This window comes from Neolamprologus brichardi, chromosome 18, assembly GCF_056152115.1.
Source record: "Neolamprologus brichardi isolate AB-2024 chromosome 18, ASM5615211v1, whole genome shotgun sequence".
Classification (NCBI taxonomy): Eukaryota; Metazoa; Chordata; class Actinopteri; order Cichliformes; family Cichlidae; genus Neolamprologus; species Neolamprologus brichardi.
Genome location: NC_142121.1, coordinates 3,926,500 through 3,952,293, shown reverse-complemented (window position 1 = coordinate 3,952,293; position 25,794 = coordinate 3,926,500). Strand labels below are relative to the sequence as shown.

Below are 25,794 nucleotides of genomic sequence, written 5' to 3'. Positions count from 1 at the left end.
CTGCAAGATGACCGAGTCACTGGAGAGACATCTGATTGTTGTTTACTTTGTACAATAATCCCAAACACCTGGATTATTCTTACTCCTGAAATTTCAAACTGCCCCTTTGATGAGTCTTCACATTTATGTAAAGTCACATGTCGCATGTTTCAGTCCACCGTTTCTGTATTCACCACTTCCTGTCACACCACCCGCAACACCAGAGCTCCCCTTCTTTCCTTTTTCACACGTCACTTCCTGCTCTGACACCAGCCGCCCATATGGAGCGGCCATATTGGGAGATGCATATGTCGTGTTGCTGGGAAAGCACGCGTCCTGCCAGTCGACCACGAGATTCGCCACGAGTCAGTCTCTTGTTTTATCACATAGTAGCAAAAACAAACTGGAGTCAGGAGGACGGGTTCCCCCTGAGTTCAGACTCTCAGCCAGGACCATCTGTCTGAGCACACCAGAGGGTTAAGATCCTTTAATGAAGGATTATGTAATAGAAAGTCAGCAGGAATAAAATCATGTTTCATATTGTTAAATTAGGGCAACCTGGACTTCTAGTGAATATTTTAGCCCCAAATATTAATATTTTTTATTCACATCAGCTACGAGAATAAATAAGAGAATGAGTCATTTCTTCACTGATCCATCAGGTAATCTTGGCCAAATAAACAATAGGAAGAAGAAACCAGCCGGTGCTTTCTTGTTGTTTGTGGCTGCAGCTGTTGAGTTTGCACCTCTGGCTGCTAAATAAAAGCTCTCGTTCGGAACAACGGTGAATTGTGAGAACAAACAAAAGGTGTTTTCCTGGAGCTGCGATCATCTGTCGTTCTGTCAGCATCCGTGAGACCCAAGAGCTGAAGTGTGTCCAAACAAGGAGCAAAGAAAAGGTCGACAGCTCCGAGAAATGCAGAATATTTATTACAGTCAGCTTCGACTGGATTCAGGTGAGGTGAAACCTTCACCCAAACTAAAACGAGGCCCTTTTTACAGCTCGTGGACGCTGTTACGCAACCTGAAAACAGCCACAACTCAGCATTAGGTTATTCATGTAGAAGCTTCCTGCTGCTCGGGAATCTGGAGATTTCCCAGGAAGCATCTGCAGCTCCAAGTGTGGCAACATTTACCTGAGAAGCTAAAGTAACCGCCTCAGTCGTCTGCTGCTGAAGGATTTAACAAGAACTAAACCATCCGTTTGCTTCTTGACTGTAAACAGATTATTAATGAATAAAACACATTTTCTGATGTTTCACAGGCTCATAAAGACGAGTTTAAGACCTCAGCTTTGAAAATACAAATTCCTTCTTATGGAGGTGCCGACTGCAGTACAATGAGATTCAAACAGAGCTGCGCTTACGAATGAAGAGCAAGCGAGACTCTTACACCAGCCTTCCCATTACAGTGGTGAGATTAACCCGGATCAGCACAGCCATGTGATCGAAACACAACAAAGATCACTTTGTTACAGGTTAGGAAGCGGGGTGGTCGCTTTTCGCCCAAAGTGATGCAAATTTGAAAAGTAAAACCTGTAATCATTTCAAACTGGCAACATAAAAGCCTGAAGACGTGACCACGACGAAAACCTGCAGTGAAGTCAAACAGAGGCAGCACTGCAAGGTTGGTTTCACAAGCTTGTTAACGCAGTTTTAGACATAAATTAAATTCATCTTCTGAGTCCTTTGAGTTGGGAGTTTAAATGACCATCACGCACTATTGTGATCTCAGTCAGCAGCATTCTTCACACCGTGTGCAGGAGGACAAAAAGAAGGAGATCCAACAGTTTTCCTGGAAATGTTTGCAGACCAAACAAAAATTTGAGCCGACGTTTCAGGTTTCGATCGCAGCTCAATGACGGTAAAATACCTTTTTGACCTCAAAACACAAAAATATGTTTGCAACAGACCCAAAACGCAGAAACACATTTACACCTGTCCGATCCAGGACTTGATCAAGTCAGCGTGTCCACATTTAATCGGGTTATTCCCTGATCGGCGTGATGTCACACAGAACTCTGACCTCTGACCCCCACACCGGCAGCAGGCAAACACAAAAGTTACACCTTTGTCACATTGACTCAGCAGGAACAACATGAAAGGGTCTATGTGGATGTTTTGTAATGTAGTAGATTCTTGACTCAAAGTCGAGTCCCAGCAAGAATCAGATTCGTCACATCGGAGCGATTTCAAAACTACAGGAAGTGCTTTAAAACCAAAGACGCCTCTTAAAGCAGGAGGACGAGAACAGAGTTCATGCAGCTGCTGCCTCTCCACGAGCTGCAACAGCTGAATCTGCACTTCAGCAGTGGAGGGAATCATCTCGCCACTCACACCAGAGACCTCAATTCAACTCCCCCCTGGGACAGATTTAGATTATTGATTGATCTGCTATTAATCATCATTAAGAGTAATGGTTTGGTTATGTTTGGGCAATAAAACCAGTTGGTTATGGTTAGAAAATTAAACTAGTTGCTCAGATTTAGAGAAAGATCCCAGAGACCGTTAATCTACAGTGGTTTTCACCTTTTCTTAGTTGCCACGGTGACACATCCCCTCTGAAGAGTCTGCACATCTGGCTGCAGATGTGAAGCTACCTCCTGAAAGATATTAGCTTCAAATCTGTTATGAAAAACAAATCTGTGTCCATGTCTTCAAACCAACGAGCCTCGCCGCCTCAGAAGCCGCAGGATGCTGAGTAGGGATGGGTATTGTTTAGGTTTTATCCGATACCGGTGCCAAACCAGTACTTTTGAAACGGTGCCGGTGCTTAAAGAATGGAGAACACAAAATTGGTCCAAAAACCTCTCATGTTCAGCTGTTTTTTTGTAAGAAGATAACAATGTTAGCCTTTTCTGCAGCTATGGGGCATATATGGTATCACTCTTGGCTGGAAGCAGCTTAAACAATGGAAAAAACACAAACTTTGTCCAAAAACCTCTCATGTTTAGCTGTTTTCCACTTTTTCTTTGGTCATTTTAGCCTTTTTGTCCAGGGTGAAGGGAGTATCTGCCATCAAACAAGAAGACAGCTGCATGTAGCTATGATGGTGTTTGCTAGTTCACCTTACGTAAATAACCATACTTAAAATAAAGCAGCAAAATGTGCGCTGCTTTTCGGTCTGGTTACTACCGATTATGTCAGAACCGTAATGATACCGGTACCGGTACCCATCCCTAATGCTGAGGCCTCTGTGCACGCTGGGATCTTTTCTCTGGACAGGAATCGGTCCGACTGTCGGCCGTCTTTTCAGCACACCTGCTCAGCAGCACTATGACTCACCTGCTGCCTGGTTTTTGTGTTTTTACATAAATAAAAATATTTCCATCACAAATCAAAATCCAGTCTCATTTATTCATTTATGCAGTTTTGTTTTGTTTTATTGTGATCTGAATTTTAAAACTGAATTGAATAATCGTGATTATGTTTTTGTAAGTTGTGCAGAAAAGTCCAACACTGCACGGGAAACGGTCACTCGGACCATCACTGACCGAGTCCTCCGCTCACAGCGAGCTCAGAGTTTGGTAACACACTTCAGCACCATCAGCCACCTGCTGGAGCTCCACTTATGTAACTCTTGTGGGTTTAAGTGGTTTCAGAGGAGATTTAAACCCATCCACCAAACAGGATACCTGCACAGGTGAAACCTCTCACACACACACACCAGAGAAACGATCCAGCAGCTGAAGCCTGCGGAGCGCTTACATAACCAGCAGCTACAGCGACATACAAGAGGAAGCTTTTCATTTCCAGCAGCAAAATTAAGTTACAGCCTCACCAGCTTCATTAAAGCCTGAAAACTGCTGAAACAAAGTGCGAACGGAGAGTCGAGGGGAGGCTCTCTCTCCTCATTCAGATACTCACACGAACGCGTGGTAGAGCAGCGCCCATCCTCTCGGCCTCTCCAGCGCGTCGTAGATCAGGTTCTGGATCTTCCTCTTGCGGATGTTATTCCTCTTGGCCGGCCGGGCGTAGTTCAGGGGGGTCTTGGCCAGCAGCCCAATGCCGATGCCCTGGGAGCTCCGCTTGTAGTCATCCCGGCCCGGAGCCACCAGCAGCAGGGCGCCATCCTTGTCCGCTCCTGTGGTGCTTTGGTCCAGTAAGTCCCCGGGAGGAGCGCCGGAGGGCTTCTTCTGCTCGTCCGAGCCGCTAACGACGGTCCTGGACCGGAGCCCCATGGTCAGTGCTGGATGCCCGGTGTGGGCAGCATGCCATGATCCGGGCGCTGGATCCGGAGACACCCCCCTCTCCTCAGCCGCGGGTCATTTAAGGATGTGGTCCCCGGCGCGAAGGGAGGTGCTCAGCAGTGTGACTGGAGAACGGGAGGAGTGATGGAGGGAGAGGAGACAGAAACGGAGCGTTACTACGGGAGAGCATCGGCATCTGGTACAGCAGCGCGAGGACAATGTGCGTAAAAACCGCGCATAACATGCACGCGCTGATCACCACGAGAACACACGGAGAGGTGAGGCCGACGCGGAGTGGGATATAAACCCACTAATGCGCAAAAACAGCGCGTTTTCCCGGCAACACAGTCTCCGTGTAACGCGACACGAGGCGCAAACACACCTGATCACACCGGGCGGTCCCGTCAATCAATAATCTGTCAAATAGAGCAACAATTGCCCACTTCCCAAACAGCCAGCACTCCCCCATAAACACACACACACACACGGGATAGACAAAGACCTGGCGACACACACACACACACGGGAAAGCAGAGCGCGCTAACACCACCGAGCCCTACCGGCAGCGCATCCCGGCCATGGCTTCTGTCTCCGGGGCTCCCAGCCTCCATCCACCTGCAGAGGAAGCGGTGCTGAGGCGGAGGAGGAGGAAGAGGGGGAGGATGGAGACGGAGGATGAAGAGCAGAGATGCTGCGCGAAGGAGGTCGATACTGAAACTGAAGCGGAGGAGAAGCAGCAGGGAGGAAGATGAGGGAGAGAGAGGGAGAGAGAGGGAGGCTTTCAGCAGCAGCAACGCAAACGCCCCGAGCGCGCGCACTCACACATCCAGGCATGCATACGTGCACGCGCTCAAGAAAGCGTCCACCTTCGCGTATTCAGGAGGGAAACGCGCCTGTAAACACAGGTAGATGCAGACGCGCGCACGACAATCTGCACAGTCATGTAGAAGTGCACGCGCCTGTGCGCACATGCATGTGCAGGGAAACTGGCTCTTTATTTCAGAGGCAAAACAGAAAAACAGAGTTACATAAAGACGACGCTTCCGCTCCTTAAAGGGTTAAACAACAGGAAACACGGAGCGGACTTCAGATTCTTCAGAAACATCATTTAAAGCGCAAATCTCACCACTGACCTTTGCTTTATGGGTTTACGTTTTCTAGAAGTTGGACTTTTTGTAAAAATTCAATAAAATCAGAATGAAGTGTCTTTAAAATCTCCCGTATGGCTGCGATAGCGCGTCAGCTGTTGTTTTCCGTGTTTCAGCGCAGAGGCCAGGAGGGGTCAGAGGCGCTGCCTGATAGATAAAAGAATGAAAGGACGCAGAAAACAAGCAGAGAGAAGCAACAAACCCACAAAACTGAGTCCAAAGAGAACAAAAATCCACAAGGAGACAAAAATAACTAAAAAATAATAATAATAAATTAACCAACGAAGCAAAAAACACAGCAAATCAGTTTAAATCTTGAAAACTAAAAAAAAAAAAAGTCTTCAAAGTGAAGCAAAAACAACCACCTGCTGAAGCCAAATCACCACAAAGACCTAAAACAATCTCACAGAGACGCTAAAAGCCACAAGCTGATGAGCTAATGCTGAAAGAGCACAGAGGGAGGTAAGAGCGATCAAATTCACCTTTTCCATCAAAGCGTTCACACTGAGAAAACACTCAGTGGTTTTAAGACAAATGTAAACAAGAACCACCGGGAAACACAATAAGAACATAAAAAACTGGAGACAGTCGTGTTTTATTATCCAGCTCTTACATTTCAGGTGATCTTTGATTTGTTAGTTTGCTGTTCTTAGACATTATTGCGTTTCCTTTTGTTCCTCTGTGTTAGGCAGGCTGTCTTATTTCCTGTGTTATTTTGGTAGCCTGCGCTGTGGTTATCTTAATAACGATCAGCTGTGTTTAGGCCCCGCCCATTTCCTCTTCCCTCATTATCTCTCATCTCCGTCTTCCTTCTTTTCTCCTGTTGTGATGTTGAGTTTCTAGTGATGTGCACAACTAGTCGACTAGAAACTAACCGTCCTTTTGTCCCCGGTCAGAACCTGATGTATTAGTCATGCAATCAAATTAATATTTAAACTGATGCCCAAATGCCAAAGTTGTTGTGTCCTAAATGCAATGTAACCACCTGCCACCAGATGGCGCTGCAGCTCCGACATTGCTGTAGAAACATGTAGGGAGCATCTTTTTGTTAGACCTGTTCCTGCTCTGTATTTTAAAAGGCAAAAGAGCGAGATTAAATGTAAGTGGCAGAAATTAGCTTCCTGTGAAGGTGGATGAGCTCCTCAGAGTGAGGAGGGGCTCAGACTGCAGCCTGCTCCACATTGAAAGGAGGCAGTGGAGGTGGTGGCCTGCTGGATGAGGTGTTGTTTTATTATTTTATTAAAATAGTTGTTATGAACTGTAGAACAGTGTGTATTATTTGTAATGTACAACAATGCGCTTTTTTCAATGTTAATTTGCCGTATTTTAAAACTATGTGAACATCTATTGTAGTGTTGATATTTTCATATTTAACATCATTTTCATTTTAAGTGTTTTTCTTCTCCACCATCTGTTTGGAGTTTAACGCTCATCGTTCACAATGCACGATGCCGTGCAGCTACACAGCGTGATTTGTTACTGAAGAACGTAATAAGTCACCAGGAACACTTCCTGTTTTATTTTGAAATCCGTTTTACCTTCTGATTTGTTCCTGTTCCACCTGTCTCACTTCACACACTCGCTCTCAGTGTAGTTGTTTAGTGTTGGAGCCGCCGCTCCTGTGCTTCTTCTGTGTTCTCGGCTTGTGTTGGACTTTCTGCCTTCCCTGGCTGCCCAGCTGTGGATGCCTTTTGGATTTTCTTCTGCTTCCATCTCTCCTGATTTGGATCCCTCTCCTTGACCACTTCTCACCTTAAATGCTCTAACCTCCTGTTAGTAAAGCTTCTTGATGATTGATTCTCAAACCTTTTGAAATGTGTGCTGGATCTTAAACAGCACCGAAAGAGAACCACAGAGTGTTCACGAGGCCGCACGGCGGCAGATCCTATCATAATAAAACACCTTTCTGTGAGTCGGCGATATGTTACGGCACCATTAGCTGCTTTACAGCATCTGCCATTGTAATTTGAAGCATGAAGTCAGCAGCTGCAGAGAGTTTGTAGCAGCAGCTTCCTGAGAGCATCGCCTTCAGCCCCCACAACCAGCTGCTTCTTCTGCACACGTGGAAGTTTCTCTTCTGTTTTTAAAAGAGGCGCCATCCAGGGAAGTCGTGTCAGGTCAGGTTATTCATAAGCACATATAAAAACAGCACGAGTGCGGCACAGCTGAATGGAATAAAACAGAGCAGCTGTGTCTTTACGCAGGTTTAAAGATGTTGGTGACGTCTTAATTTGAAGGAGCAGACAGTTCCAGAGTTTAAGTGAAGCTACAGCATAGCCTGATTCCAAAATAAAAGCTTTAGCAATAAGCAAAAGTGGATGAAACAAAGGTAGGGACTCGTTTCTCATGGTGAGCAGATGAGTGAACATTTTAATCTTCACAAGGCTTCCTGTCCTGAATCCTTAACTAACCAATCAGAACGCATGAGCAGAGTGTTTTATGAGCTTAGTCACCTTCCTGTGTGAGAACGCGCATCGTTTTTTTACACTGTGAGCTTATTTTATCACAAAGGCCGATTCAGAAAGATTTTCAGGTGTTTGAAGGAGCGCGTGAACGTCCATATGTGTCATCGGCTCTGCAGCTCAGCCTCCGCCGTCTCCCGCTGTCTACTCTGAGATTCTCTGCACATCACCGACGCCGCGAATCTGCTGACTCGTCTCAGATTTTTACATTTCTTTGCAGAAAAGCTGAGAAGTTCCTCTGAAAGCAGAAGCAGGCGTCAGTGTTGAATATTAATGATTCTGGTCCCACATGGATCCACTTCTAAAATATATAAAGCTGCAGGTTTGGCCTGAGGACATAATAAGTGAGAAGAGGTGATAACAAGAGGACACTTTGATACCTCAGACATCACTTTGTCGTTCAGGTCAACTTGTACATGTGTGAAGGCACCACTAATGCAGGAGCCACGTTTACACTGTTACGATTAACTGCATGCAAAACTACAAAACAAGGACTGAGGTTTATTTACACGCTGATGAGCACGGCCTGGACTACACAAGAAAGAAACACAGAAGTGCATAAGGTGGAAGCAGGAAGGCTGGATGAAGTGATGAAGACAAGGACGAGTGAATTCATCCATACGTTTCATATCCCAGAATTTTGACGTCCAGCTGAAAATTCTGAGAAAATAAGTTGAAGTTGAAAAAGTCATTAGAAATGTCAAGTTCTCTGAGATAAAAACTTGGCTACGCCTGGTGTAACCGGTGTGATTCTGCGTTGTGTCTGATAACAAAGGTAAAAGAAAGAAAGACCTCCAAGTAAATAATTTGCCCACTCCAGCTCCTACGACCAAATACAAACAGTGGGGAAGAGGGTTAGCTCAACCCACCACAACTTCCAAGCTAGCAAGGAGTATATATTCATGCTAGCATTTATGGCGCCTAAAACCCATTTATGATACACACATACTACACACTTATAACATCTAACAAAAACAGGCTTAATAATGACAATAATTGAACTAAAATCACAATCAGAAACATCCAGGTGGCTAAATATGCATTATATGTGTGTTTTAAAGTGTTGGAAAGAAATGACACCCACCTCTCCCACAGGGGAATTGTAGAAAAGGGGAGAGGCAAAAGGGGTACACTGTATTTATAGGATTGCACCAAAGAAGAAGAAGAAAAGAATGAGGAGGGGCTCTAACTGATAATAACTACAGGCTTGGAGGTCCTAAAAGTCAGGTATAAAAGGAACAGTTTGGGGGTTTAGGACACATTTTGTGTGATTATAACAATGATTTATGACCCTGTTACACTGGCAATTATTCTTTTATTCATTTATTTATTGTCAGTGGTGGAAACACAAAACAGACAATCCAGCAATGGCGGGACTGCATCTGGGATAAAGAGCTACTCCTGACCTTCAAAGTAAAAGCAGGAGAAACTAAAATACAACACTGACACAAGAAAACTAACAAGAAACAAAAAAACATCTTCTGGGGTGTCAAACATAAGGCTCGGGAGCCAGAATCAGCCCGGCAAAGCATCCAATCAGGATGGACGGTGTTGGAAATTTGAAGGAGGGCAGAAATTTTGGACTTTTAACGGCAATTTCCTACATTTTTACAACTTTTCCTACAGACACAGACCTCGTCCTCATACTATTTTAAATAAGCGATTCAATGATTTGTTTTTCTACCTGCTGTTGTCACAGTATAAAGGACGTCTTCTGTGAATGAACAAAACCTTTCTGTCATTTCTAAAATTTGATGCCCAGAGAGTCGTGCTGAGATTTCTCTCATTTCCTGCAGCAGCATCACTGCGTCACGTGCAAACACACGGGCACGCTGCTGAAACTGCTTCTTTTTCCTATATTCAGGTTTCTCAGGATTTACCAGTGAAACTTGTTTCCACATCTCTGGTTTAAATGTTGTTTCTAAGAAATCTTTGATTTAAATTATTTTATGATTTTTAGGTTGTAGTTGTTACTTGTTGTCCACTACAGAGCCGTAAGCTTGAGAACACAACACACGTCTCGTTGTTGCCTTCAAAGAGCACAAAGTCAGAGCTCTGCGGCGTTCAGACTCTTTCAGGTCATTTGACGTGATGATCATGAAATGAGCAGGAAATGTGAACTCCGATGACGCAGTTCGGCTGTTTGATGCATCAGCCTGCACGTGCACTAACGCAGACACACGACCAAGGCTCGGATCCTGGAAATATCTGCAGTGGAAATGTGGATGTGCAAGTCAGAGCCGCTCTTTCCAGGAAGGAGTCCTGTGTTCGACCACACAAAGGCTAACAGGATTTACCCAGAAGAACAGAGCAATCTTAAAATAGATTGATTGCACGTCTTGGTGGCCTTTAGTATTTCTGCTTAATTGGTAACGGTCGTCGGATTTGACTAATTATCTGTATGAAAACCGGCCGAACGAGTCTGTAATTGAAAAAGCAATAATTTGACTGCAGCTGTCCAGGACGGCCCGCTGCTTCCCTGCTCCGCGTGGACAGATGGGAATCAGACCATAAAGCTTAGAAGAAAATGGATTTTCCTGATGGTCTTTCCTTTTTTTAGCTTTCAACTCCATTAAACCCTCCAGTGAAGTGAATTACGGCCTCTTTGCTCTAATCTTCTTCAGGAAACAGCGAGGCCTTTTCAGAAGCTTCTCCTGCCTGCGGGATTCAAACCTGTGACCTCCTGTTCACAGCCAGGAGCTCCCTGCGAGTGTCAGTTTGTGGGTGTGAGGTGTCTGGTGATGGACGAAGGCTCCGATCAATACTTGCGTCCGTGAATGGAAGAAGATTTGTCATCCGTGTAATTTTACAGGCTCAGAATAGCACGCCATCCCCGAGCAGAGACCATCCGTCCTGCGGGCTGACAGCTGGAGTTACTGTGATGATGCAGCAGCATGGTGGGAACCTTCTGCTGAAGCGCCCTGCAGCACGAATGTTTGGACGCATCGTTTAAAGTAAAATAAAACGCAGATGTGTCGCTTTAAACATGGCTCCACACACAGACTGTATGTAGAAGATGGACATAGCTGCAGTGATGTCACAGGTCCAGATGTGAGCGTTGTGGCTGCTGCTACATCACATCGTTGGAACCAGATTAGAAACTCAGATTTTTCTGCACTCATGTGAAAAAGCCTTCTTCCTGTTCCTGCATTTCACAATAAAAGTCCTCAACAAATAAACTCCACACCTGCTGCAGTTAAAGAAACAATTTGCAGATCCTGCAGATTTCAGGATTTAAAATAAAAATATTTTCTCTAGTGTTACACATTATGTAGAGGAGCATTTCATAATGTTTAATAGATGTAATAATAAAAACTGTTACTGTAAAAGTCACTTTAGATATTTCTATCAGCGTGTACTGCAGTGGTTGAAAGTCTGGGGTGAATGCTTCTGATTATCTGAGACAAGTTTAATAAAAACTCTTCTCCTCCAACTCCATCTTCATCATCCTTTGTCCAGCAGCCTCCGCTCTCCCTCCTCTGCACATGTCCAAACATATCAGCCTCACCTCTCCACCTGAGCTGTCCCTCTGATGCATCTGAGCACCTTCAGCTCTGCCTCTTTTTGTCATTGATGTTTTCTTGCTGCGAGTTTTCACTCTTCTTATCAAATACAGGAAATAGTGAAAGATAAAGCATGTCCAGACCTGTACCAACCATCAGTATTGTACATTTCAACATTTAAACACACTCAAAGACGGAGTTAGAGTTACTGCTACGCAAGAAATAAACGTCAAGCTGAGAGCAAACATGTATTGTGTGTGATGCAGATGTGACACAGATGTGATGCAGATGTGATACTGAGGTGAACATAATGCACGGATCTCGGGCAGCAGTAACTTTACTGTCACCGCTTCACGTCAGTCAGTGGAGTTTGTAAGAAAAGTATCTTAACAGCAGACAATTTTAAGATCCTTTGATATCCAGTAGAGACACGTCGCCATAGAAACCAGGAAAGCTGCCTCCAAATGTGGACTTTTGTTGTGCTTTAGAAGCAGAAAATCCTCATTTTGGGTCCACGAACCTGAATCTGAACACACAAGATGAGGCTGCACAATTTTAATGCATGACAGGAAGTCTGCAGTTGGCGGTGACACACTGACCATATCTGGACGGGTGGGCGGAGTTATCAGCTGACACTAGCTTGGGCATAAAGAGTACAGTTGGCTCAGACAGACACCTGCTAATGAATCGCGAACAGACTAAAATAAAAGTTTAACTGTGGAAACTGAAGCTCAGACTTTCTGAGCAGTAACGCTGTAACGAGTCACAGCCTGGTGAACATCTGCCTGTTTACAGTCAAAATAATTGAGCTGAATCCAGAAACACGCTGAGGCTGTTTCCAGATGAGCAGCTTGCATTTCACGACAAACCTGATATGAAACGTCCTCGTGCGCTCCACGTCTCCGCCGTCCTCCGGGGTCTTGGACTCGTCACCTGTCAGGTGCAGCAGGCGTTCTTCTGTGTTTTATTCTGCACCCTCCCCTCAGCTTTCATGCCTGAGAGCTGCAGGCACTGAGGCGGAGCCGCACAGCATTCGGGCCCACAGAGACCTCCAGAATGGACCTGTTACGTCTTCTTTCCTCCCACGTCCTCCATGAAAACACCTCTAACAGCGATGGAGCACGCCGCAGGCTGAAAGCTGAAAAGCCACGTCACCGTTTCAAACTGCTCGCTTTTATCAACAGAGGAAGTCGGGTCAATCCCACTCTTCTTCAGACTTCTGTCATAAATAAGGAAAACTGTACGTTCACAGTCTGTCTCTGTGGAGCGGTGACAAATTAAAGGAAAAGCCTTGAACGGGTGACCTGTGCAGTGAGAGGGTTTTTTTGCTGGCATGGCGTCCTGAGTGATGGCCTCTGTCCTCGCTGATGAAGTATTTCCACCCTGATGGAGCGGTCCCCCTCCACAGGACGCGAGGGCTCGCTGACTGGTGTGATGAAGATGATGTGGATCATATGCTCGGGCCTTCGCAGACCTCGGGCCACCCACGGCGACGCTGAGCAAGGCGTTTGTCAGAAATCCAGCTGCTGAATAATTGAAGGTGTTACAGGCTGCTGTGTTATAGCTGCATGATGTGCAGGGGGGGGGGGGACTGAGCAGAGTCACTTTATTTAGCTTTATGTGGACAATGATGACTGTTGTTGTTTTAAATTACTGACCAAAAAACGTTTATTTCTGCTGTAAAGTTGGTCAATTTAACTGTGCGGGTCTGACTCACTGCCTCAAGTGGAGATCACAGGAACTGCAGTTTGGAGGTTAATACACATATTGGGAAAATCACCCGGCACACAATGCACCCGACCCCTATGGCGCCTCCTGCGGGTGGTGGGCCTGCAGGAGGATGGCACGATCTGATATCCTCGTGTTGGTGTTGTTCCCAGATCATCATACTAAAGGTTGTTCCAGGATCAACATTGCAAGTGACCAATCAGAATGTTGTGATGTCATACTTTTGCGACTTCGGGAAAAACCGGCGTAAAACAAAAAACTGTACTTAAGCTGCGAGAAACCGCCTTTGTCCGCCGATCAACGGACCCTAACCCTTTAATAAACGCTAAGCAGAATTGATATTGTCCTTGCAACATTGGAATTTCATAAATGCACGAATGGGTTGGTGCGCAAAAGAATAACGTCACAATAATGTGATTGGTCACTTGCAATGTTGAACCTGGAACAACATTTTCATGATGATCTGGGAACAACACCAACACGACGATATCAGATCATCCGGGAGGATGGGCCCATGTCTCCTCTTCGGGCTGCTGCCCCCGCGACCCGGCCTCGGATAAAGCGGAGGAAGATGGATGGATGGATAAATTTATTTAGGTTATTTTCAGAAGAACTGGGATTGTTAGTAACTTCATCATCTCTGCGGTTCAGGCTGGTGCTGCAAAGTTGTGGAGATATTTTCTTGGCCTTCTTAGAAGCAGCTGAGCATCGTTTAAATGTGACCATCTCCATCTCTTTATAACCACAGTGCACTCATCTCTTTGTGGACATGCTCCTGATGCAGGCCTGTGCTTCACCCACAGGGTGGGGTTGGGTGTTCTCGGCCAACAGCTGCAGTCGGCGGCACTGATGTTGAGCGTTCACGGCTTCAGAGTGCAGGAAACTGAACCAGTTCTGAACCAACGCGTGGCCACGCCCACCTTTAATAAACCAATCAGCTGTAACTAAAAGCTGCCGTCTGGCTTTCTAAGAGATCAAAATGAGACTTTAAACGTGTCTCACAGAATAGATTTTCTCGACTTTGATGTCTCGCTTCGTTTTGCTGCTGATAAAGTTTCCACGAGCTCTGTGACCCAGTTTGTTTCGGGGCTGGGAGGAGCGGGCTCCCACCAGCAGACAATCATCCTTTTAAGCGCCGCTGTATCCGTGAGGGATGTGCTGTAGACTTTTCATTAGCACATAAATTAAATGTCACTAAGTAATAAAACCGACTGCACGCGCCTCCGTCCACGAGAGGTGATGGTGCTCTGGCGTGTGTTAACCTCCGTGATGCGAACACGTGAGGCCGCCCTGTGATTCAGTGCTCGCTCAGTTGAGGTCGTCGTGAATCAAACCGCCGTGAAAAACGACTTTGTCTGTCGGCCCCGAGCTTCAGTCGCGGTCCAGGAGATTCACGACTCAGCATAAATCCAATAAATCACCGCGTGGCCTCTGAGTGTGGAGGACACAACGCAGCTCCTCCACCCAGAGGAGCCCATCAGACGAAGGCTCCACCTGCAGCTGCTCCTGAGATTATTTTGGATCCATCAAAGCAGCTCTCTGCCTGAAAGAAGCTCAGTTAGCTCCTCCTCCTTCAAGGAAGCTGTCTTCTGATTGGCTGCCCCCCACGAACAGAAGGTAAGAACAGGTACAGGTACAAAATGTAACCTCAATAATTGAAATTTGGACCATGTTTGATGTGAGCATCCACCCCTGGAACAGCACACGTATGACTGGAAATAAGGAAAAGTGTGGAAGTCCACTTTATGGACAACAATTCCCGTGAGGAGAGTTTCATAAGAGTCCTTCTTTGACGTTCACGGGATAATAAAGAGCTTCCCACTGGCTGCAGAGCGAGCATCGCCGCTCTGCATCAGCCCTTCGCTGCAGCGCAGAGATGGCGAGAGGGAGGAAACCAGTAAATTATTCATCCCAGAGAGGAAAGAAGGTGAAGAGGGAGGGAACCCAAAGAAGGAAAGACCAATGTCTTCTCAGACCAGTGCCACATAAAACCATCCAGTCTCCTCACTGGGTCCCCGGGCTCTGCGTGCAGCCGCACGGCGAGGACGTAACCCCGCAGAGTGACTGGATGGAGTAATTAAGCTGAGATGCAACCACCTGCAGGGTGTTCCTCCACTGTGGGCCTCTAACCCTAACCCACGCTTCAAGGTTTGATGTGTTGCCTGTTCAGAGATGCTCCTCAGCATGGATGTAACATCTAAATATTTGAGTTAGAGATTCATCTCAGTGAGACTTTACCTGGATAAATAAAGGATACCAACAGGCTCGGGGTGATTGCTGCTCACTGGGTATTTCCCCCTTTTTTCGGGGGGCTGTTAGAGATGGTTGTGGGAACGTCCCAGTGAGAGCTTCAGCAGGTCGTCTTGATCATGCCCCTATACCCAAACACACAGCCATGTGACCGGCTGAGTAGATATTAGTGTTAACGAGCAGTTGGACACATATACCAAAAAAGTGTATATGTGCTATAAACACACCTGACATCTGCCATATAAGGGGGATCTGTGGCACATTTGTGCCAGAATATCTGATTTTTCTGGCTGTAAACTCTTCTTCCTGTATTGTATTTGTTATTTACGGCCTGTGAAAGGAGAAACGTGATAACATCACCGACGAAGCACTGAGCGGACTCGGCAGCAGAGAGTTCAGAGAGGCTGAAATGCTGAAACCTGACATGTAGCACTTATAAAATACAGGAAAAAGAAGAAAACCTGAGGAGACGAATAAAAATAACTGGAGGCTTTTCTTCACGCTCAGAGACGAGCGTGATCGGAAGTCTGATGGCTCGGACTGAAAGGAAACGGCGAGCGTTACGAGTCAGTACCGTCTGACCCGGGTCGAAGCGATGAGGCGGTGCTGCTTTCACAAAACGAGCGGGACCATCCGCTGTCATGGCAACAGACAAAAATCGATGGAGCTCGGACAGATAAGAAACGAGTTCTTGTGTCTCTGAATTTAATCAGACGGCAAGAAAATCTGGTTCATTCTGGTTCTGGTCGGATTGTTTAAACAGGAGGGAGGTTCAGGCAGGCAGAGGAGGTGAAAGCTAAAAACAACTCTCTTCTCAAACATATATATACTCCACAGGTCAACACTAAACACAGACACTGACTATAATCTGCAGCTCTGACATCTGCAGGACTAAAAACCATCTGCTCAGTAAAAAAACAATTACTGCTGTCACAAACAATCCAGCGCTGCACGAGCTCATAATTCAGATTGTAAGACTAAAAAACAACAACCTGCCCCACAGCCCGCCCCACAGCCCGCCCCGCTTCATGCACCGAACAACGTGAACCAATGTGACCGACTCAGTGATGTAACTTAGTACATTTACTTTATTATAACAGCACAGCTTTAATGTACTTTAATTATTGAGGTTATTAAGAGGAAGAATTATTAAGAAGAAGAGCTCAGTGCATCATGGGTAGTCCTCCAGCAGCCTGAGCCTGTAGCAGCATAACCACAGGGATGCTTCAGGGTCACCTGGTCCAGCCCGAACTAGCAAAAAGGAAAGTTTGAAGCCTAATCTTAAAAGTAGAGATAGTGTCTGTCTCCTGAATCCAAACTGGAAGCTGGTTCCACAGAAGAGGTGAAAAATGAAGGCTCTGCCTCCCATCCTACTTTAAATACAACAAGTAAACCTGCAGTGTGAGAGCGAAGAGCTCTGATGAGGTCATGTGGTACTACGAGGTCTTTAAGATAAGATGGGGCCTGATTATTTGGCATTTTGTCTTTTCCAGCATCTTTACAGTGGTCTATCAGGCTATTGATCCATCTCCATCTATTTCTCACTTTGATGACAACAACCTCATGAAAATCCTTAACCTGCACTCTTTCTAATGGCCAGCAGGGGGCGACTCTTCTGGCTGGACAATGAAGGGCAAGCATTAAAAATTGAAATGACCTGATTTCTCCCGTGATTTATGACCTCTGTGAACTCTCTCCACATGAGTTTATGATGCCATTCGTTAGTTTCAGATTTCATTTTAATCATTTACAAATTCTGCTCCAAATGAGAGTAAAATAGAGAAAAGGGAAGTCAAAGGAACACCTTTACCTGCAGAGATGACGGATAACAGCCTGAACACGCTCAGGCAGCAGCAGCAATGATACAGACAGAGGAAAGAAGCCGACCGCTGCCTCAGACCTCCATCACGGAGGAAGCATCCACCAATCGAACACCAGCTAACCACAACACACCTGAGTCAGGAGAGGCAGAAACACTGAAACGCTTCAGCCGCGATAACGACGAGGAGCTAAACGAGCTGTTAAATGGGACTAATGGAGCATTTCCCACTGACGCGCAAAACTCTCCCAGTGACCTGAACCTCGAGGGCGTATTTCAGAGGCCGGCGGCGGTGCTGGTTTGTTTCATCACGCGGGAAAAAAACAGTGAGCGCAAACAGAAAGCGTCTGCACGGCCACGCGACAGAGAGGGAAGCTCATTGATCAATAATTAATGAAGCGAAGCCGACGTGAGTGCAGCACAGACCGCAGATCTGGGTCAAAGGAAAATAATGTGGAAACTTTCCAAGCTGTCGTGTTTCAATGTTTAAACAGCAGCGTGAAAGATTTCATTAGAGGATGATGATTGGCTGGAGGGAAACCCAGTAAACATATTTATGTTTTCACTTCAGGAAGAAACTGAGTTAGATTAGTTACTTGTTTTAATAAGAAATCCATTACATCGTTACCTAAACATAAAAAACTTTCAGTTTGAACTGAAATAAAAGCGAAACCTATGATTAAGTATGGCGACTGTGGTCCAGGAGGCTCATTAAAGGCGTCTGTTCGCTGCAGTTTACATGTGTTTGAACAACAATGAGTCCTTATATTAAAAACTCAAATCGAAGATGGCATCACAGAGGCTTTTCCTCCTGCAGCCGCTCCACAAACATCCAAATCTCCCAGCTGGCTCGAGCCACCGGGTCCAAATATAGAAGGCTGGATGATAAAAGACGAGCGAGGCTGTCGGGAGGAAAAATGGTCCAACGCCAAAATGAGTTCTCAAGGCGCTGCGGCTGTAACGGCGCTCAGAGGAGGAGGAGGAGGAGGAGGAGGAGTCGTGACCTCCGAGCTTTTTGGGGTGACAACTCAGAGGAAAGCAGAGACCCAGGAGACTTCAAGGAGAGATGAACAAGCTTCATATGCCTGGACCGGCGTCCTCTGGGCACGAAGCAGAGGCTCTCTGATCAAAGCCGGGCGCAGAGAGCGAGCAAGTTTCTGAGCTCGCAAAAGAGAAAACACAGCAGGGCAACGCACAACGGCAGCCAAGACGGCAACCAGGCCACAGGCAGAACTCAGACGATTGATGTTCAGGCTGAAATCTACACGAGGGTTCGAGGGAGACCAGCAGCGGCGTCTCTGTTCGACCCTCCTAACGGGGCTGGCTTTTAACAAATGCATCGTTTCAAAGGAGACGCAGAATTAGACGACGATGTTCGTAGTGAGGAAGTGTGATGCTGCGTTGCTTCAGTAAAGCTGTGCCAGCGTTTCGGCCTCGCCCTGCTGCAGTAACGAGCAGAGAGTTTGAGAGAAAGCTGCCTCTTCACAGCTTTAATTACATTTCATGTCCAGGTGTCATTAATATGTGTTTAAGGTCATTTATTAAACGCTGAGACATCAGGAACTCTGCAGTGGTTCATTTGCACACATCTGCAGGTCAGAGGAAATCTAAAGGTCCGTTTAAAGGAAATATCCCGTCTTTGTTTCTATCATACAGTCTGAGTGTTACATAAGCTCATCCTCGTGCTCTTATATGAGTGGGGGGACATCAGGGTCGTCCACGAACCCTTCAGAGAAGTGATCCTCGGCGGCTGGTGGCGGTCTGGATGCTTCCATCGGCCCTTCTTTGGCGATCTGGCGTGGCACGATGTTGGCGAGGTCGACGGCTGTGCGCTTGCTCGGGTCGACTTCGAGCCTCTCAGGAACGTTATTTTTCCTGTGGAGATAAAGGAGAATTATGAAGGTCTTAAATAAGTAAGAGAGCTTCGTGAAAGACACAGGTGTAGAGAAAGAGAGCGCCTCGGGCCTCCTTCATTAATACATTAAATAAACAACAGAACTGGAAACAAGCAGCTGGTCCCACAGCCTCTACAAACATTTATCAGAGGATGGTCAATGAATTTAACTGTGCTGCTCAGCTGTTGAGATGCTCTCTTCCCTGGATCAGCTGTGAGAACGGTTATTATAATGAATCCCTGCAGAGCTCCATTAACATCAGCACAAACACGGCACACCAGGAGCTTCACGGGATGTTTCTGAGGCCCAGCAGCTCCTGACATTTGATCCATGCAGTGTGTGAGTGTAGAAATGTTCACACACACAGTAAAGTAAGTAAAACTTTATTTATACAGCACCTTTCAAGATAAAAACCACAAAGTGCTTCACAGAAGCTAAAACTTAAAAATCAAAATCAACCAAAAGCAAGTTTAAAAAGAGTTTTTAGCTGTTTTTTAAAAGCGACCACTGAGTCCACAGATCTCAGGCTCAAAGGGAGAGAGTTCCACAATCTGGGGGCCACAGTCACAAAAGCTTTGTCGCCTTTTGTTTTCAGCCTCGTGTGTTGGACAGCAAGCAAGCCCTGGTCACATGACCTCAGGGACCTGCTGGGAATGTATGGATGTAAAAGTTCACTTAGATATGTTGGTGCTTAAACTGGATTCTGAATTTAACGAGGAGCCAGTGCAGCTGGATCAGCAGGGGTGTGACGTGGAGAAGCTTTGCAGCAGCGTTCTGAACTTGCAGATGCTCCAAAGAGGCTTTACATAAACAAGTAAACAAAGAGTTACAATAGTCCAGACGAGATGAAACAAATGCATGAATGACAATTTCTAATTCGGAGCGCGATACAACGGGACTCAGCTTAGCAATGTTTCTCAAGTGATAAAAACAGGAGCGAACCAGAGATTTTACATGAGCATCCAAAGTCAGAGCTGAGTCCATACTAACACCAAGGCTCCTGATAGACGGTTTTGCAAATGTAGCAAGTGGACCCAAGTTTTCCATAACACTATGTACAAACAAGAACTTCAGTCTTCTCCTCATTTAGTTGAAGAAAGTTTCCAGCTTCACAGTTACACAAACTGACGTTCCCTGTTTCTCTGTGTCAGGAAACACGTTCACCTCTCGTACAGAGATAAGGTGGTGACGGAGAAACAGCGACTGAAGTCATTAATAAAAAGGGCGAAGCTCAGACTGTAATCACAGAGCTGCTGGTGGATGAAAAGGATTTGTCTCCAACATTAGGATTCTCCAGCAATATCCACGGGAGTCTTACAGGAAGTCAGAGTAAGTCTGGAGTCATTTTAGTGAATATCGGAAAACCCTGAACATGGTTTTAAGATGCTCAACATTTGGATTTAGATTTAAATCTTAGTGAAAATGGACGCAGGAAGGTGAGTAAAATGTAGAGTTTATGAAACGTACAAAAAGAAAATGATTTCCTCAAAGAATCAGTTCAACCTTCAAGCTGTTTGAAAGCTGGTTCACCTGAGCAGTCGCTGCTGTTCCCACGCTGGTAGTTTTCATCTGTGTGGCTGCTGACCGGCAGGTAAATCCACCAAAAAGCAAGAAAATAAGAACGATAGCAGAAAAAACTCCTGACTGTACCAAGAAACGAAGCACCAGCCACTATCAGGATTAAAGTGAGGGTGATGCGTATGTGCAGTTGGGACAGACCACCATCATCCCCGATGATCGAGCACGTGACAGTTCATCAGCTACCTTCACGTCTGCTAAAGAAACTCTAAAAGTCCTCCTACCTCCTGGTTCTGACCTCTGAGTTCTCTGTGATTAACTTCTCTCTTTCTCAGGATAGTTTTCCTCACCGCGAGGAGAAATTCACAGAAAATATCAGAGTTCTCAGAATCAGCAGCAGCAGCTCTGAGAAGCTTCATGAGAACAGGAGAATAAATCAGCCATCGTTGGTGCTGATGCTGCGCAGAAACACTCAGGTTCCCAGATTTAATGTAAAACATCAATACGAGAGCTCGCGCAGATGTGATCGATGGTGCAAAGTGCACGTGACGCTCAGTTAATAAACCCCCAGACTGTAAATAATCTCTGACGATATGCAAATACACAGTTTAGGTCTTAGATCACACAGAGCCTCGCTCCTGCTGAAACAAGTGGTCATCTCCAACATGTCTAATGTGTCCAGAGGACAAACATTTTCCTTTTGGCCGACCTGTGCGGATGCAAATTTAAGAGTTTAATACCTTGGCTGTAGAAGATTAATATCATATCTACCTCTGCTATGAGTCTCAGACCCGGAGAGTTAATAAGTGGCGCTTTGTTGAAACTGCTGGTGTGGCTCACGATAAACAAAGTGTCCTGATGTCCCAGATTACTCCCGGCTCCTCGTGTATCTGTGAGTAGGATAACAGCTGTGAGGGGGCGCTATTACCCTGATCACGGTCTTCTTCTGACCCTAAACGAGACGTTTCCAGGGCCTAAAGAGAACCCAACACAGGGTCTCCCGGCTGTTAACATCCTCAATCGATTAACGCCTGAATGATTTTTTTCATTTCACCTTTTTTCACCTATTTTATTGGTTCAACTTTACTTGAGTTGGTTACAATCAGTCACCAGTTTACTGTAATATTTGGAATTTTGTTCATTGTGTATCAGAAATATTCTGTGGAAACAAACTGACTTCACGTGTTCATTGTTTACGGTTGTGTTCAGTGTTGTTACTCAAGCATCCATAAATTCATCTCCGGGGGTCAATTTTCCACGTTATCTGTTACCATCAAGCTCCTCCTCTGAACTCGTCTCCTCCGTCTCACAACAATCAAGTCCATTAACCCATCAGATCGATTTATAGGACGCCGGCTTCACGGTCAGATGTGCTGTGAGCAGCAAACCGTCTCCGGGGGTTTCTCTGATTGTGTTTGTCGAATTAACCGCGATGTAACACGTCACCGTGGGGACGCAGACGCACGATGACAAACAACAACTGGGTTAATCTGACATACCAGTTGATGCTAAATTGTTCCACTCGTGTGTGCACAAATTGATTTTTTTTCTCCCTTTCACAATAAAAGTCCTAGCCATGGCTGCTGTGCTGCTGAGTGCACAGAGGAATCACCCTGCTTAAATGTGAAGTAGAAGACATTGTGCCTTTTCTCCTCCCGTCCTCCTCGATCAGTCACAGCAGATGGCCGCCCCTCCCCGACCTGCCACTGGTTTCTTCCTGTTAAAAAGGGGGTTCTTCCTTCCCACTGTTGCCAGGTGCTTGCTCGTAGGGGATTGTCTGATTTTGGGGGTTTTGCTGTATTACTGTTCGGTCTTTACCTTACAACAGAAAGCCCCTCCAGTCAGCTGTTGCTGTTATTTGGTGCTATATGGATGAAATAAAATTGAATTGCATTATTTGTGAGACTGTTGCAAAGTAAAAATTCTGTTTTTCATAACTAGTTCTGTATTTTGTAGCACACAGACAACCATTCGCTCTCACATTCACGCCTATGGGCAAGTCAGAGTTTCCAGTTAACCGATCCACACTAACTGTCTTTGGACTGTGGGAGGAAGCTGGAGAACCCACGTATACACGGGGAGAACATGCAAACTCCACACAGAAAGAGCCCGGCCTGATGGTGGAATTGAACTCAGGGCTTTCTTACTGAGGCAGCAGTGCTAACCACCGCGCTATAATACCTACAAATAAATGTTAAACTGAAAGCAGAAAGATTAAAAGACACAATCTCAATGTCTTAAAGAAAAATACCACAAACTAACCCAAATCCTGGTCTCCTCTTCATCCAGTCCACACTGTGGAGAGTATGCTCTTCCAATAATTAGGCTTCCTTTTAGTAAAATCTTCCAGGAAGAGCGTTGCTACTATAATTTAATCTTCTGCACAGCAGCTGACAAACATCAGAAGGACGCAGGAGGAGGAAGAGGAGCCCCTTCATTACTCTCTGCATTCTCCCGCCTGTTTATTAAGAGGGGAATAAAGCTGCCAGAGGACTGTAGAGAAAACACACGGCGTCAGGAAAACCTCGGACAGAGGAAGCAAGCGTGTCGAATTTCAGAAATGAATGTTTAGTACATTTGATATTGTGGTCAAACAGGTTTGTAAGGACAGGATGTTTCCAGAGTCCATCAACAACCAAACCTGGAAAAATATGATCATAATGTGGAAGAATTTACAGTTCCCCTTTGCTTAGCTCCACATGCACAACATCCTGCAGCAGTGACGTACCAGCCACAGCAGCTGCTGGGAAATAACAGCTCCATTATCGACGCCCAGTGAATCTGCATTTGGACTCAGAGCTGTCGGCTGTTTTGTGTCGTGTTGGAATATTTTTAGTTTGGCTTTTTCCCTCATTTTTTAACTCTGCTTTTTTTGACCCAGCCGACTCCCAACCAGTGCTGCCTGCACCTCACTTTGGTTCTGCCACTTTATTCTTCCTGTTAGAAGGGAGCTCTTCCTCCCCACCAATGCCACGTCGATAGGGGACTGTCTGATACTGTGATATCTTGACTGATCACAGAGGGACTCAAACCAATCCATCTCCAGTCGGATTCTGTAAACAAGGCTTCGTATTTTTCAAGTTTGGCTTCCATTCAGCGCCTCACCGTGTGCCTCAAATTTGTTTAGACCTCGTTACGCCTCAGCACAGTGTTTATAGATGTGAATACTGCAGACCCGAGTAGAAATGCAGGAAACTTTGGAAGTTCATGAGCTCTCAGAGTAACCTGAGTGCTGATAAAGTCTGCAGGAAAATAACTATGACTAAGCTTTTATCGGACAGAGTTCCTGCAGGGTTATCACTCTCAGTTCGGTAATGGGGATGTAATCGAGTTGTACTCAGCCACAGTAACAACATCAGCAGGTTCTGTTCAGTGTCTGTGGCCACCAATCCACAGAGGATTAGGTTTTGGAGTGGATGTGAGGTGATGTCACGGGTCTGATCTGAACCCCAGCGGCTCACGCTAAGATAAGAACCGGGCTAAACGAGTCACGTGGACGCAGAGAGACGAGGTTAATGCGCAGATAGCGAGCTTCTTCCTGATGTGGACTTTTTTGATAAGACAAAAATATGATTTAAACCTGAGTGCAGATTCAAAGGCTTTAATGGATCGCTTGCAAACACACATTACAGTCAGTTTTTAAAAGCCTTGTGCTGAACTACAAAGGTAAATGTAATGTGGGACGGAAATGTTTCGGCTGGAGGTGGTACTGCAGAAGTGTCCATGATGTTCTGAGCAGCTCTGTGTGGAGAGGTTCGAATATCTTAGAGTCGTGGAATAATGAAGGATGAGAGCGACAGACGGTCGGTTGTGCTGAAAAGAGAGCTGGATGTGAAGGTCGATCTACTTTAATATGCCCACCTATCGGCTGTGGAGGTCCATGTCATGTAGATATGGGCGCATAGTGCCCCGAGAGGTTTCATTAAAAGATTAGGTTGATTTAGAGGAACAACCTTTAATCCAGAACTCTTTTTTCCGACAGAGATCTGACTCACTGAAATGAAAACTGTGTCACATTTAGAAGAGTCTGGAGTCCGCTGTGCGCAAACAGCCTTTATTTTAATTTTGTTTTTTTAATAAAATGATTAACGTGAGTTATGATCAGCTGACGGTCCTCTTTTCAAATATGGAAAACAGACAAATTTCAATAGAAAATTAGGAATGAGATTAAATCAGAGAGCTGTCTGTCACGGTCCTGGGTTTTAAGTTTCTTGTGCCTCTGAGTTTTTTGTATTATGTTCTCAGTTCTCTTTGTTGTCCCAGCTTATTCTTTAGTGTCTTAGTTCGGTTTTCTTGTATTCTGTTTAGTTGAGTATTTACTAGCTGCCCTCTGTGTCTCTTTGTTGTTGGTGTTGTCTGTGTTTCTTAGTTGCTCTGTCTCCCCTAGTCTAGTTTGCGTCTGTGCTAATTCCTGTTTTACTTTGAAGGTCTGTGTCTCATGTGAGTGTATCCTACTTTGCTTCCTTGTCTCGTCAGTCCTGATTTCTCCCAGCTGTGCTCTCCTTCTGTGTCCCATTCCCCTCGTTACTTCCCGGTGTATTTAAGCCCTGTGTTTCTCTGAGTCAGTGTCGTGTCGTCCCTCTTGCTGTGTGGATCGCCCTGTGAGTTTTAGTTCATTGTTTCCCAGTTTAGCTTAGTTTACTTTGTATGCTCGTTTTTGTGTGACCAGCAAATAAAGCTGTGATTTTGAGTTCTTTGCCTGAGTCTGTGAGTCCTGCACTTTGAGTCCTCATCTCCTGCCTGCCACACAGCGTTTCATGACACTGTCAGCCTCTGCATCAGTGCAGGTACGATCTCAGCCTGGATGTGAAAGAGAATAAACAACCCTAAATATTAAAAACCTCCCAAATACTGATCTAGAAATTTCCAGACTTTGATTTTTGGGGCTTTGATGGACCCAGTTCAGTTGGTAACAGTCCAGATTCACCATTTATGGGTTCAATGATAGGAAAGGAAATACAGTAAAAACTGTAATGAAAGAAAGAGAACAATAAGAAAAGAAAATGTCGGGTCAAAGGTCACAGACTTTACTGGGGTGCCTAAAATGTTTGAATTTTATTTGCCAAATTAGGTGGAGAATTATCAAGAGTTTACATTTTTCTGCTTTACGTGATCGGAAGTCAGAACTTTGGATTTTGGGAAACAAACAGTAATTTAGCAGCTGTTAGACTGATTACTTCATTTTTGAGGGGAGATAAAAATTTGTTTTAATTCTGTTTATCTGCAATAAATGTAACCTCATAGAGTTTATTATAACAACCTGACTGGGCTTTCCAGCTGACCTTGACCTTTAACCTTTCAGA

The 25,794-nt window shown here is 45.4% G+C and overlaps 2 protein-coding genes across 4 annotated transcripts in view; both read right to left on the bottom strand.

The window, feature by feature from the left end:
- Positions 1-4,893, bottom strand: part of kcnq3 (potassium voltage-gated channel, KQT-like subfamily, member 3) — a 118,112-nt gene extending 113,219 nt beyond the window's left edge. The window contains exons 1-2 of the mRNA XM_087831232.1: positions 4,729-4,893; positions 3,846-4,293 (exon numbers count right to left, since the gene is read on the bottom strand). Coding sequence (XP_087687358.1) covers positions 3,846-4,159 — 314 coding nt within the window. The 5' untranslated portion in view covers positions 4,160-4,293; positions 4,729-4,893. The remainder of the gene's footprint in view (positions 1-3,845; positions 4,294-4,728) is intronic.
- A 13,647-nt stretch (positions 4,894-18,540) lies between these two features.
- Positions 18,541-25,794, bottom strand: part of dnaaf11 (dynein axonemal assembly factor 11) — a 33,454-nt gene continuing 26,200 nt past the window's right edge. For all 3 annotated transcript variants that reach the window (XM_087832547.1, XM_087832548.1, XM_087832546.1), the window contains one exon: positions 18,541-18,953. In XM_087832547.1, the coding sequence (XP_087688673.1) occupies positions 18,767-18,953 (187 nt within the window). In that variant the 3' untranslated portion in view covers positions 18,541-18,766. The remainder of the gene's footprint in view (positions 18,954-25,794) is intronic.